Here is a 14467-nt window from a genome sequence, read left to right on the forward strand (position 1 = left end):
TGATGGTAGTGGTGATGGTGTTGGTCGTGGTGGTGGTGGTGGTGGTGGCGGTGGCTGAAGCTGTCGTCTGGATTCTTCCAATTTTTTCGTGTGTCGGTGGCGGCGTTGGCGTTCATGCTCGCACCTGCACCTGTGTAGCTCCTCCCCTTCTTCCCTCCCTCGTGAAGCTGTGGGGAAGGCAGGGTAGGGAAATCAACGTCGTAAAGCGTTGTCAAGGAGACCAGCGTTCTTTTAGAACAACGACTTCATGGCTTGAAGTCGCCAAAACAGAAATCGCTAAAAAAGCTGAAACAGATCCACAAAAACGGCGAAAACCGCCACACAGGGCAGGTTTCCTGTGCAAACAATTTGCACAACCGAATGTTTTAGTTGTTGCACAAATCTTTATATATAAAAGTGAAGTTGTGTGTCTGTCTCCTACGATTTACATTCCTAACTACTCCCACATTTTGCGGTGCAGTGTAACCAAAACCGGGTATCTTATAGTCGTGATTCATATCGAGCCCTTCTGGGTATTAGCGCGCGTCTACGATGAGTCTACGATTTAAAAAAAAAATTACCATCATTTTTTCCATTTTAATGCATTTTTCGCTATTATATAAGGGAAGTAACTCTCTAAAAATGCATACGATGAGTCAACGATTTAAAAAAAAAATTACCATCATTTTTTATTCCATTTTTAATGCATTTTTTTTCTATAACTCCCTAAAAATGCTTATATAGTTATTTCCCTTACAAACCCGAGCAACGCCGGGCGATACTGCTAGTACTTAATAAATAGGGTTCAGCAAAGATTTGCTTTGCCACATACCGAAGTTTAGAAATAGCAGCCAAAAACCGTTAGCTATAAAACTTCAGTATGTGGTAAAGCAAATCTTTGCTGAACCCTATTTATTAAGTATGTGTATATATATATATATATATATATAGCTACTGGCATGAGATATGAGTTCCAGGATGGTGACCTCTTTTAGGATGGGGGCATATAGTGAAGAAAGGATGGGGTGCGGTCATCACTAAAATGATATATTTCTTTATCACCCACAACGGGGCTAAACATAGAGGGGACAAACAAGGACAGACAAAGGGATTAAGTCGATTACATCGACCCAGTGCGTAACTGGTACTTAATTTATCGACCCCGAAAGGATGAAAGGCAAAGTCGACCTTGGCGGAATTTGAACTCAGAACATAACGGCAGACGAAATACCTATTTCTTTATTACCAACAAGGGGACAAACAAGGACAGACAAAGGGATTAAGTCGATTACATCGACCCCAGTGCGTAACTGGTACCTAATTTATCGACCCCGAAAGGATGAAAGGCAAATTCGACCTCGGCGGAATTTGAACGCAGAACGTAACGGCATACGAAATATGGCTACGCATTTCGCCCGGCATGCTAACGTTTCTGCCAGCTCGCCGCCTTCTATTGTTTTATATTATTGTTATAGTCGTGTATTGACAGTCAAGCGGAACAGACGACACATAGTCACGTCGATAATGATAATAATGATGATGATGATGATGATGATGAAGGGGAGGAAAAGGAATAAGTGGGTAGAGTAAAGAGAAGTGGAAGCGTAGTAGTAGGAGGTGTAGAAGTGGGGATCAGGTACTGCAACTGGTGATGATGATGATGATGAAGGGGAGGAAAAGGAATAAGTGGGTAGAGTAAAGAGAAGTGGAAGCGTAGTAGTAGGAGGTGTAGAAGTGGGATCAGGTACTGCAACTGGTGATGATGATGATGATGAAGGGGAGGAAAAGGAATAAGTGGGTAGAGTAAAGAGAAGTGGAAGCGTAGTAGTAGGAGGTGTAGAAGTGGGATCAGGTACTGCAACTGGTGATGATGATGATGATGAAGGGGAGGAAAAGGAATAAGTGGGTAGAGTAAAGAGAAGTGGAAGCGTAGTAGTAGGAGGTGTAGAAGTGGGGATCAGGTACTGCCACTGGTGATGATGATGATGATAGCAATTTCTATCAAAGAGACATGGCTTAACAAGAGTTGTACATCATCTCCCCCCTCTCTCTTTTATTATTACTCCCACTGCCACCATCAACACTACTACTATTAATAAAAACATCATCAACTCTTCGTAGATTTCTTTGTCTCTCTCTTTCTCTCCCTCTCTTTTTCTTTCTCACTCCCTCTCTGTCTGTCTGTCTTTACCATCGCCCTCACCGTCTCTGTGCCTACTATTACTCTCACCCAATCACCAGGAATAGATCAAGTCATTGCTATAAACCGATTATATATTTCTTTACTACTCACAAGGGGCTGGACAAACAAGGACAGACAAAGGGATTAAGTCGATTACATCGACCCCAGTTCGTAACTGGTACTTAATTTATCGACCTCGAAAGGATGAAAGGCAAAGTCGACCTCGGTGGAATTTGAACTCAGAATGTAACGACAGACGAAATACCGCTAAGCATTTCGCCCGGCGTGCTAACGTTTCTGCCAGCTCGCCGCCTGACTTGATCAATTCCTAGCGTTATCTGAAGATGGAATTTTTATATTCCAAAATATTTTTATATCAGACTATGGATAAATAAATTATAACAGTTATTATAGTCCACTCTGCATTGTTTGGCCATTCGAGATACATTATATTTTAAATAATAATAATGAAATTATTGTATACAGTGCTCAGGTGCACCACAACTTGTCAGAAAGTGTGTATAAAGTACATGCAGTAATGTAGAAATGTCTGGAAAGCGAACAATGTATGAGTCAGATACATGCTTGTGTGTGTATGGAGGGAAGGAAATCAGGTGTAGTGTTGGCGAATCTCAGAAAGCATGGAAGTTTCGAAGGATGCAGTGCTCCGACAACTAACAACTGATGCCGGCAGTTTGTTCCATGCTTCAGCAACTCTCAGCGTGAAAAAATGTTTCCTAAAGTCATAGGAGCTGTGCTGTTTTCTGACTTTGTAAATATGTCCACGGGTGTTAGACGGGTGGAGTTTGAAAAGGTGCTCAGAGTTATTGTTTGTAAGATGGTTGATAATTTTATGGGTGTCTGCCGAGTCAGCTGCCAGACGTCGGAGTTTCAATGTGTCCATGCCCAGGGAAGTAAGGCGTTCAGAATATGGCAAATGGCTGATGGAGGGTATTCTTTTAGTTGCACGTCGCTGAACGGCTTCCAGACGATTAATATCGTGGGCAAGATATCTATCTATATATATAAAACTCTAGTTGTGTGAGTGTCTGTCCCCTTCGATTTAGATTCCTAACTCCTCCCACATTTTGCGGTGCAGTTTAACCAAATTCGGGTATCTTATAGTCGTGATTCATATCGAGCCCGTCTGACTATTAGCGCGCGTCAACGATGAGTCTACGATTTTAAAAATAATTTAACATAATTTTTTATTCCATTTTAATGCATAAAATGCATCGTGTGTCGATGGCGGTGGAGTTGGCGTCCACGCTCACAGCTGCACCTGTTTGCTTCTCCCCCTTCCCTCCCTCGTGAAGCTGTGGGGAAGGGAGTGTAAAGAAATCGCCGGGCGATACTGCTAGTATATATATAAAACTGTAGTTGTGTGAGTGTCTGTCCCCTTCGATTTAGATTCCTAACTACTCCCACATTTTGCGGTGCAGTTTAATCAAATTCGGGTATCTTATAGTCGTGATTCATATCGAGCCCGTCTGGGTATTAGCGTGCGTCTACGATGAGTCTACGATTTTAAAAATAATTTAACATCATTTTTTATTCCATTTTAATGCATATTTTTTCGTGTGTCGATGGCGGCGGAGTTGGCGTCCATAGTCACACCTGCACCTGTGTTGCTTCTCCCCCTTCTTCCCTCCCTGGTGAAGCTGTGGGGAAGGGAGTGTAAAGAAATCAACGTCGTAAAGCGTTGTCAAGGAGACCAGCGTTCTTTTAGAACAACGACTTCATGGCTTGAAGACACCAAAACAGAAATGGCTAAGAAAGCCCGAATTGGCATCTATAAGGGAAGTAACTCTCTAAAAATGCTTATATAGTTATTTCCCTTACAAACCCGAGCAACGCCGGGCGATACTGCTAGTATTTATATATGATTGCAAACCAAATGTGGCATCCTATACAGCAGGTTAGCGACACATTCTGTGTCCAATTAGTATCTGCAAGGGGAGGTCGTTGCTCACATCGCTAGCTTTACGTGATACACGTAGACTCTAGTTTCATGGTTACCTGTCCTCGGTGTGTGTGAATCACCGCGACTGACTGTCTCTGGTTTTGAGAACAGGAGAAACAAACAATGTTAAATCTCTGAATGAGATATAAACGGTAATAATACGGTATTGTAACATAATTGCCTGGCCAGCGGGAGGAGACGTCTTCACAGGGTTATAAACATCAGTAGCACTCTTCTGCACAGGATGCCATGCTTCGTTAGTAATTATACGTTAAGATTCCGTATTGCTACTCTTTTACTTGTTTTCTGTCATTTGACTGTGGCCACGCTGGGGCACCACCTTTAGTCGAGCAAATCGACCCCAGGACTTATTCTTTGTAAGCCTAGTACTTATTCTGTCGGTCTTCTTTTGCCGAACTGCTTAGTTACGGCGATGTAAACACACCAGAATCAGTTGTCAAGCGATGTTGTGGGTACAAACACAAGCATACACACACACACACACACACACACACACACACACACACACACAATATATATATATATATATATATATATATATACACATATATATATGGTGGGCTTCTTTCAGTTTCCGTCTACCAAATCCACTCACAAGGCTTTGGTCGGCCCAAGGCTATAGTACAAGACATTTGCCCAAAGTGCTACGCAGTCAGTAAGCACGCTACTTACCACACAGCCACTCCTGCGCCTATACTGCTTATGTCTCGCTCAGAGATTTAATATAGCTTATTTCTCCATTTTGGGATCAGCGACTGTTTGTCGCTGAAGAAAGCAGATAGTATTTTGCGAGTGGAGTGAATTTTCATCCACCCAGAAACTCGAGTCCATGTGTATCACATGAGGCTAGAGATGGGAGCGATGACCTCCTCTTGCAAATACTAATCGGACACAGAATGTGTGTTGCTCAGCAGCTAGTAGAGATGTCTTCCTGGGGCTATAAACGTCATTAGCACTGTCCTGTATAGGATGCTATGCTACTGTTTATATATTGCTTAGAGATTTAATATAGCCTATATATATGTGTGTATGTATGTATGCATATATTTATCTGTGTGTGTGTGTGTGTATATATATGTATGTATATGAATATATATATATATATATATATATAATATATATTATATATATATATATATATATATATATATATATATATATATATATATACTAGCAGTATCGCCCGGTGTTGCTCAGGTTTGTAAGGGAAATAACTATATAAGCATTTTTAGAGAGTTACTTCCTTTATAGATGCCAATTCGGGCTTTCTTAGCCATTTCTGTTTTGGTGTCTTCAAGCCATGAAGTCGTTGTTCTAAAAGAACGCTGGTCTCCTTGACAACGCATTACGACATTGATTTCCTTACACTCCCTTCCCCTCAGCTTCACGAGGGAGGGAAGGGGGAGAAGCAAACAGGTGCAGCTGTGAGCGTGGACGCCAACTCCGCCGCCATCGACACACGAAAAATTATGCATTAAAATGGAATAAAAAATGATGTTAAATTATTTTTTAAATCGTAGACTCATCGTAGACGCGTGCTAATAGTCAGACGGGCTTGATATGAATCACGACTATAAGATACCCGAATTTGGTTAAACTGCACCGCAAAATGTGGGAGGAGTTACGAATCTAAATCGTAGGAGACAGACACTCACACAACTACAGTTTTATATATATATAGATACAATAATATGTTACATTACTCGATAGTCAAGATAAAACTGAGTTTCAGATGCCAAAGTGGAAATCCACAACACCATATTTGAAAACGCTATCCTAGCGTTTTCAAATAGCCAGATAACCGAAGAGATGGTGTTGTGGATTTCCACTTCGGCATCTGAAACTCAGTTTTATCTTGACTATCGAGTAATGTAACATATTATTGTATAGATAAATTTCCTCTATTTACATAATATTGAAGTCTCTTTCTTTCTTTTGTTATCTTACCGTTTTACCAATATATATATATATATATCATCATCATCATCATCATCATTTAACATCTGCTTTCCATGCTAGCATGGGTTGGACGGTTTGACCGGGATCTGGTAAGCCATGGAGGCTGCACCAGACTCTAGTCTGATCTAGCAGTGTCTACAGCTGGATGCCCTTCCTAACGCCAACCACTCCGTGAGTGTAGTGGGTGTTTTTTACATGCCACCGGCACAGGGGCCAGAGCAGGCTGGCAAACGGCCACGATTGGTTGGTACTCCGTGAGTGTAGTGGGTGCTTTTTACGTGCCACCAGCACGGGCCAGAGCAGGCTGGCAAATGGCCATGATCGGTTGGTGCTTTTATGTGTCACTGACATGGACGCCAGTCAGGTAGCGCTAGTATCTGCCACGTTCGGACGGTGCTTTTTACGTGTCATCCACATGGGTGTCTTAACTACAATTTCCATTTGAATTTGTAGTTAAGACAATTTCAAATGGAAATTGTAGTTACGACACCCGTGCAGGTGACATGTAAAAATAAATATATATCGCGGGCATGGCTGTGTGGTTAGGGAGCTTGCTTCCTAGCTACATGGTTTCGGGTTCAGTCCCACTGCGTGGCACTTTGGGTAGGTGTCTTCCACTATAGCCTGGAGCCGACCAAAGCTTTGTGAATTCGGAAGGCGGAAGTTACTGCCGTGTGTGTATGTGTGCATACGCACTCCTAGAAATCAAAAGCAAGATCACATCCTGTTATGAAAAGAAAGAGAGAGGGTATGTATGTTTGTATGTATGTATATATATATATGGCCCAACATCCTGTGCATGCAAGATATTGACCTGAAATTTGGTCACTTTATGTCAACAGTGCATGCACTAAATGCACTCCGCAAAGAAAGGTCAACATACTAACTAACAAGGTTCCCAGGGAAAGAGCAATCCTGATGAGATGCATATCAATGTTCTCAAACCAGCTGAATAGACAACTGAGGGATAGGAAGAAGTCTATTGTAATACACGCACTCCTAGAAATCAAAAGCAAGATCACATCCTGTTATGAAAAGAAAATAGAAGAGAGGTAGAGTACAGAGCTGTGGAAAGCATAAAAACAAACCATAAAGCTTTCTATAAATTTGCAAATGAAACACCGACAATCCAATATAAAATAAGACCATTGTTCCAAGGGAATGATTCATTAAGTGCAGACCCAGAAAGGATCAATGTAAGTACTCAGTGAACAGTTTAAAGGCGTCCTGACTTCTGTTGTTTGTTCCTTCTCGAGCCATGCCTGGCTCATAAGGGCCCGTTTCCTGGTTTCCTTGGCGTATAGGTTCTCCACCTGGACGGGACGTCGGTCTGTCGCAGGTGAGCTGCAAGATGCAGGAGGAAAGAGTGAGAGAAAGTTGTGGCCCGGTCTGAGATTTGAACCCGCGATCCCTCGACCGCGAGTCCGCTGCTCTAACCACTAGGCCATGTGCCTCCACACCATTGTTCAGTTACTATTGTATGTGGCACAAACACAGACACAAAGACATTTCCCGGTTTCTTGGCGTATAGGTTCCCCACCCGGATGGGACATCGGTCTGTCACAGGTGAGCTGCAAGATGCAGGAGGAAAGAGTGAAAGAAAGTTGTGGCGAAAGAGTCAGCAGAAGTTCGCCATTACCTTCTGCTGTAGCTGTGTGGAGTTTAGGTGTTTCGCTCATAAACACACACATCGTCCGGTCTGAGATTCGAACCCGCGATCCCTCGACCACGAGTCCGCTGCTCTAACCACGAGGCCATGTACCTCCACTCACTTCTATTGGATGCATGCAGATAAAAAACCTGGCTGGATTCTTTGATATTGCAGCTCTAAAAAAAGGAGGTGCCATCCATCACGAGTCCGCTGCTCTAACCACGAGGCCATGTACCTCCACTCACTTCTGGCTGGATTCTTTGATATTGCAGCTCTAAAAAAAGAAGGTGCCAACCATCAGTTACAACAACATTGAGGAGACAGGTGTAACAGTGGCTCTGAAATTAGTCCTGATGGCTTCCCAGCTACTCTGAAGTCATGTAAGCTGGCTTTAGCGAACGAAACCACTTTAGATATTTTTTCCAAAGTTTTCTTGCAAGTGGTAAACTTTCTAAAAAGCTAACAGAAGGCATTATATACCCTGTCCACAGGGATGGAAGCAGAGCAGAGGCCGAAAACTACAGGCCAATCTCTCTGACTTCACATGTCAGTAGGGTCATGGATTAAATCATCAGAAAGAAGCTGATAGTGTTCCTAGAAGAAAATGACCTTCTGAACAATACACAGCATGGCTTTCGTCCAGAGGGAGGCTGCCTCACACAGCTTTAAGGACACTTTGGCTGGGTTTTGAAACAGCTGTTTGACCATTCAGATGTCATCGTGATATACCTATTTCTTTATTACCCACAAGGGGCTAAACATAGAGGGGACAAACAAGGACAGACATAGGTATTAAGTCGATTACAAGGGGCTAAACATAGAGGGGACAAACAAGGACAGACATAGGTATTAAGTCGATTACAAGGGGCTAAACATAGAGGGGACAAACAAGGACAGACATAGGTATTAAGTCGATTACAAGGGGCTAAACATAGAGGGGACAAACAAGGACAGACAAACGGATTAAGTCGATTACATCGACCCCAGTGTGTAACTGGTACTTAATTTATCGACCCCGAAAGGATGAAAGGCAAAGTCGACCTCGGCAGAATTTGAACTCAGAACGTGACGGCAGACGAAATACGGCTACGCATTTCGCCCGGCGTGCTAACGATTCTACCAGCTTGCCGACCTTGACTTTGCAAGGGCATTTGATAAGGTAGATCATGTCATGATGTGTCATGAACCGCGTGACCTTAGCATTGTTGGTAAACTGGGAGAGTGGCTGCATGACTTCCTTGAAGATGGAGGTCAGGCAGTTGCAGCCACTGGGGAAGCTAAAATCCTGGGAATATATATATATAAAAATATATATATATCGCGGGCATGGCTGTGTGGTTAGGGAGCTTGCTTCCTAGCTACATGGTTTCGGGTTCAGTCCCACTGCGTGGCACTTTGGGTAGGTGTCTTCCACTATAGCCTGGAGCCGACCGAAGCTTTGTGAATTCGGAAGGCGGAAGTTACTGCCGTGTGTGTATGTGTGCATATAGTGGCTCAGTGCCTCTCCAAAAGACAGAGAGAGGGTATGTATGTTTGTATGTATGTGTATATATATGGCCCAACATCCTGTGCATTCAAGATATTGACCTGAAATTCGGTCACCTTATGTCGACTTTCATCCTTTCAGGGTCGATAAATTAAGTACCAGTTACGCACTGGGGTCGAAATAAACAACATGCAGTTTGATGCTGGAAAATTTCAAGCACTGCACTATCAACTCATGAATGCACTACAACCTGCATGTATAGGACCCAAAGGCGTAGGAGTGGCTGTGTGGCAAGTAGCTTGCTTACGAACCACATTGTTTTGGGTTCATTCCTACTGCGTGGTACCTTGGGCAAGTGTCTTCTACTATAGCCTCGGGCCGACCAATGCCTTGTGAGTGGATTTGGTAGATGGAAACTGAAAGAAGCCCGTCGTATATATGTATATATATGTATGTGTGTGTGTTTGTGTGTCTGTGTTTGTGCCCCCAACATCGCTTGGCAACCGATGCTGGTGTGTTTACGTCCCCGTCACTTAGCGGTTCGGCAAAAGAGACCGATAGAATAAGTACTAGGCTTACAAAGAATAAGTTCCGGGGTCGATTTGCTCGACTAAAAGGTGGTGCTCCGGCATGGCCACAGTCAATTGACTGAAACAAGTAAAAGAGTAAAGGCAATGCAATCCAAGAGATAAAAGAGATAAGCCAAAAGAAACAAAACCACTGCCATTATCATCACTGCTTTTCCTTTTCTTCATATATTGGATTTTTTTTGTTTTAAGAGCTTTGCAACCATTACCACCCCACCCCAGCCCCCAACACAACCGCCATCATAACCACCACTACCACCACCGTCACCATCACTACTACCACTATCACCACCACCACCATTACCTCCACGCCGTTCAAGAATTTGGACCTGGAGATCTCCATTTCCAGCGACTTCGAGGGCCACCTCCCAGTGGTGTTGGGCGTCAACGAAGAGCCCTCGACTACAACAAGACGACCATCCGAGTGTGCTGGTGGCATGTAAAAGCACCCACTACACTCTCGGAGTGGTTGACGTTAGGAAGGGCTACCAGCTGTATAAACTCTGCCAAGTTTATATTTTTCTAAGGTCTGGGTTCTCCCACCCCTAAGCCCTGGACTATCACCTAATCACCCTTACCCATCTTGTTGCTTAACAACAGCAACAACAATCACCAACACCAGTACTACCACCATCACCACCACCATCATCACCAACACCAGCCGTTCAAGAATTTGGACCTGGAGATCTCCATTTCCAGCGACTTCAAGGGCCACCTCCCAGTGGTGGCGGGCGTCAACAAAGAGCCCTTCAACTACAAGACAACCAAAGTTTTTTTTTTTCCAAGGTCTGGGGTCTCCCGCCCCTAAGCCCTAGACCATCACCTAATCACCCTTACCCGTCTTGTTGCTTAACAACAACAACAACAAAAAATCAGCACCAGCAGCAGTAGTAGTAGTAGTAGTAGTAGTAGTAGTAGTAGTTAAAGCAGCAGTAGCAGCTGTCCAAGAATTTGGACCTGGAGATCTCCATTTCCAGCGACTTCAAGGGCCACCTCCCAGTGGTGATGGGCGTCAACAAAGAGCCCTTCAACTACAACAAGACGACCAAAGTTATTTTTTTTTTCCAAGGTCTGGAGTCCCTTGCCCCTAAGCCCAAGACCATCACCTAATCACCCTTACCCGTCTTATTGCTTAACAACAACAACAACAATCACCACCACCATCACTGTATGTTATGGGTTTTCTGTAATTGTTCTCTCTTTCATATTTTTTATTAAAGGTACCTTGCTGAAAGTTATGCTAAGAACCACAAAATAATGAGTAGCAACCACAGCACCTGTGGAATGGCCAATGATCAGAACTTTGGAATTCAAGACGGTATTACAAATGGTGGAGATTGGTATTCTGTGTCCAGAGGTATATTGACATCATTATTATTATCATCACCACCACCACCTCCACCACCACCACCTCCACCATCATCATTGCCATTTTTATTACTATCTTTTACTCTTTTACTTGTTTCAGTCATTTGACTGCGGCCATGCTGGAGCACCGCCTTTAGTCGAGCAAATCGACCCCGGGACTTATTGTTTTTTTTTTGTCTCTCAGAGTTCTTGGTCTTGTTTGCTCTGGTCGATTCTGTGAGAGTGGACAGTAACCTGGGTCTCAAGGGGTCACTTTCCACACATCATAGGTTTTGGTTATTGGTTATTCTTTTATTTGTATCAGTCATTTGACTGCGGCCATGCTGGAGCACCACCTTTAGTCGAGCAAATCGCCCCCAGGACTTATTCTTTGTGAGCCTACTACTTATTCTGTCGGTCTCTCTTGCCGAACCTCTAAGTGACAGGGACGTAAACGCACCAGCACCGGTTGTCAAGTGATGTTGGGGGGACAAACATATATATATATGTAGTGGAGGCACAATGGCCCAGTGGTTAGGGCAGCGGACTTGCGGTCGTAGGATCGCGGTTTCGATTCCCAGACTGGGCGTTGTGTTTATTGAGCGAAAATACCTAAAGCCCCACGAGGCTCCAGCAGGGGGTGGTGGCGATCCCTGCTGTACTCTTTCACCGCAACTTTCTCTCACTCTTTCTTCTGTTGGCCTGCTCGCTTAGCCAGCGGGGTGGCATCATTTGAAGGCTAAAACAATGCGAAGCGCATTGTGACCAGCGATGTGTAGCAACATCTGATAGCCTGGTCGGTCACAGTGACAGTGATATATATATACGATGGGCTTCTTTCAGTTTCCATCTACCAAATCCATTCACGAGGCTTTGGTCAGTCCGAGACTATAGTAGAAGACACTTGCCCAAGATGCCATGCAGTGGGACTGAACCCAGAACCATGTGGTTGGTAAGCAAGCTACTTACCACACAGCCACCCTCCCTCTACCTATGAATGTTTCTCCTGAAATAAGATGTTATATACAGGCAGATGGATATCAGCATCCCTTTTATAATATAAGAGGATATAAGATAAGCTAACAAAATAAGATTATAAATTACTGGCTTAAAAGCCACACTCCTTGGCAGACTTTTAAATTAGCTGCTGCAAAGGGCTAATTGGGCCTGGATCCCAAAACTAAAGAGAGCTAAATAGCATGATTATAATATGTTTTTAATGGCTATATGCTCCAGTGGTGTTTGATCAGAGGTTAAGGACTGATAAGAATTCTGTAATGCTATCATTCTAATGTTCCAGTTTCCAAGTTGAATTCCAACTGTTGACCAATTTGTCCCAAAGTTCTTATCTCTTCTCTCTCTATATAAACGGCAGTTTGTCTGTGTGTGTTTCTGTGTGTCTGTTTGGTTGTACCCTCACCCTGACCACTGCTTTCAACCGATTCTGATGAAACTTGACACACACATAGCCCAATGTCATAATTCAAAACTAACGCAGCGAAAATTTTGAAAAGTTCCCCCAGTTCTGAAAAAAATCGATAAATTCGACATGGGGTCGAGAATCAGAAACACAAACCACAGACTGTCTAGGGGACGCAACTCGACCTTTTTTAACTCTCAAAAAAAATTTACCATCATTTTTTTTCCATTTTTTTGCTATTTTTTGGCTATAACTCTCTAAAAATGCTTTATAGTTATTTCCCTTACAAACCCGAGCAACGCCGGGTGATACTGCTAGTCTCAACATAAAATTAATGAAGAGAATGTCATTTATCTCCCCTTCGATCTCTGATGTCATCTGACAAATACCAACCAAGATGGTGTGGATCAGCCAAGCTTTACCTGCTAGAAATAGAAACCCAAATGCTTTTAAATCAGGTTCCAATGCTGGATGTTCAAGACGGCATCGAAAGGAATCTAAAGGAAACTGAAATACAGTGTCCAGTAGAACTGTTACAAAAGGTTTGCTTCCTTAGCATGGCCTGGATAATCAGAAAAGTATTAGATAGTTGAAAAGAGCAGATATCATTGTACTGTAGGTTGCAGGCAGCAAGCCCGCTATGCATGCAAAACTCCAGGAATTCCAACAAAACCTGAGTTAAAAATAATAATAATAATAATGAAATTTCCCTGGCTGTACCAGGCTCCAATCTGATCTGGCAGAGTTTCTACAGCTGGATGCCCTTCCTAATGCCAACCACTCCGAGAGTGTAGTGGTTGCTTTTATGTGCCACCAGCATCCTCGGATGGTGCTATTAGCACTCCACTAGCACGGATGCTATGAACGAAAGCACTCAATGCATGCTGTAAAGTGGTTGGTATTAAGAAGGGCATCCAGCTGTAGAAACCATTCTGAACCAGATATTGGAGTATGAGGCTGTTCTGGGACCCATCAGATCCTGTCAAACTGTCCATGCATGTCAACATGGGAGTGGGATGTTGAATGGTGATGATAAAGATGGTCCCACGCACACAGGCGGTACTGGCAATGGCCACGCTCAAATGGTGTTTTTTACGTGCCACTTGCACAAGAGCCAGTCCAGTGGCATTGGCAACAACCTCGTTTGAATGTTTTTTCACATACCACCGGCACAAGTGCCAGTATGGCAGCGTAGGTAATGATCACACTCAAATGGTGCTTTTTACGTACCACTGGCATGGAAACCATTTAGCTGCTCTGGCAACGATCACGCTCGGATGGTGCTCTTAGCGCTCCACTAGCACGGATGCCAGTCATCGAATTTAATTTCGATCTCACTTGCCTCAACAGGTCTTCGCAAGCAGAGTTTAGTGTCCAATGAAGGAAAGGTACGCATAAGTGGGCTGGTTACACCCCTGGCATAGGTCACGAGGTTATGGTCTCACTTGGCTTGCCAAGTCTTCATCATCATCATCATCATCATCGTTTAGCGTCCGCTTTCCATGCTAGCATGGGTTGGACGGTTCAACTGGGGTTTGGGAAGCCAGAAGGCTGCGCCAGGCCCAGTCTGATCTGGCAGTGTTTCTACAGCTAGATGCCCTTCCTAACGCCAACCACTCCATGAGTGTAATGGGTGCTTTTTACGTGCCACCTGCACAGGTGCCAGACGAGGCTGGCAAACGGCCACGATCGGATGGTGCTTTTTACGTGCCACCACTAAATCATTATTTTTATTTCGTCAACCAATCATTTCCATGATTGTTTGTCTGTCTAATTGATTGTCTCAATGTCTCACTGATTGTTAATTTGACTGATTAAAAGTTTAGTTATTGATTTTTTTTTTTTATTGATTATTTAATCAACCAGTTGTCT

General features: G+C 43.5%; 1 protein-coding gene across 1 annotated transcript in view; it reads left to right on the forward strand.

Annotated features, from left to right (window-relative positions):
- Window positions 1-14467, forward strand: part of LOC115223914 (carboxypeptidase E-like) — a 79245-nt gene that overhangs the window by 55548 nt on the left and 9230 nt on the right. The window contains exon 5 of the mRNA XM_029794645.2: window positions 11049-11185. Coding sequence (XP_029650505.1) covers window positions 11049-11185 — 137 coding nt within the window. The remainder of the gene's footprint in view (window positions 1-11048; window positions 11186-14467) is intronic.

The sequence above is a fragment of the Octopus sinensis genome, linkage group LG24 (genome assembly GCF_006345805.1).
Source record: "Octopus sinensis linkage group LG24, ASM634580v1, whole genome shotgun sequence".
NCBI lineage: Eukaryota > Metazoa > Mollusca > Cephalopoda > Octopoda > Octopodidae > Octopus > Octopus sinensis.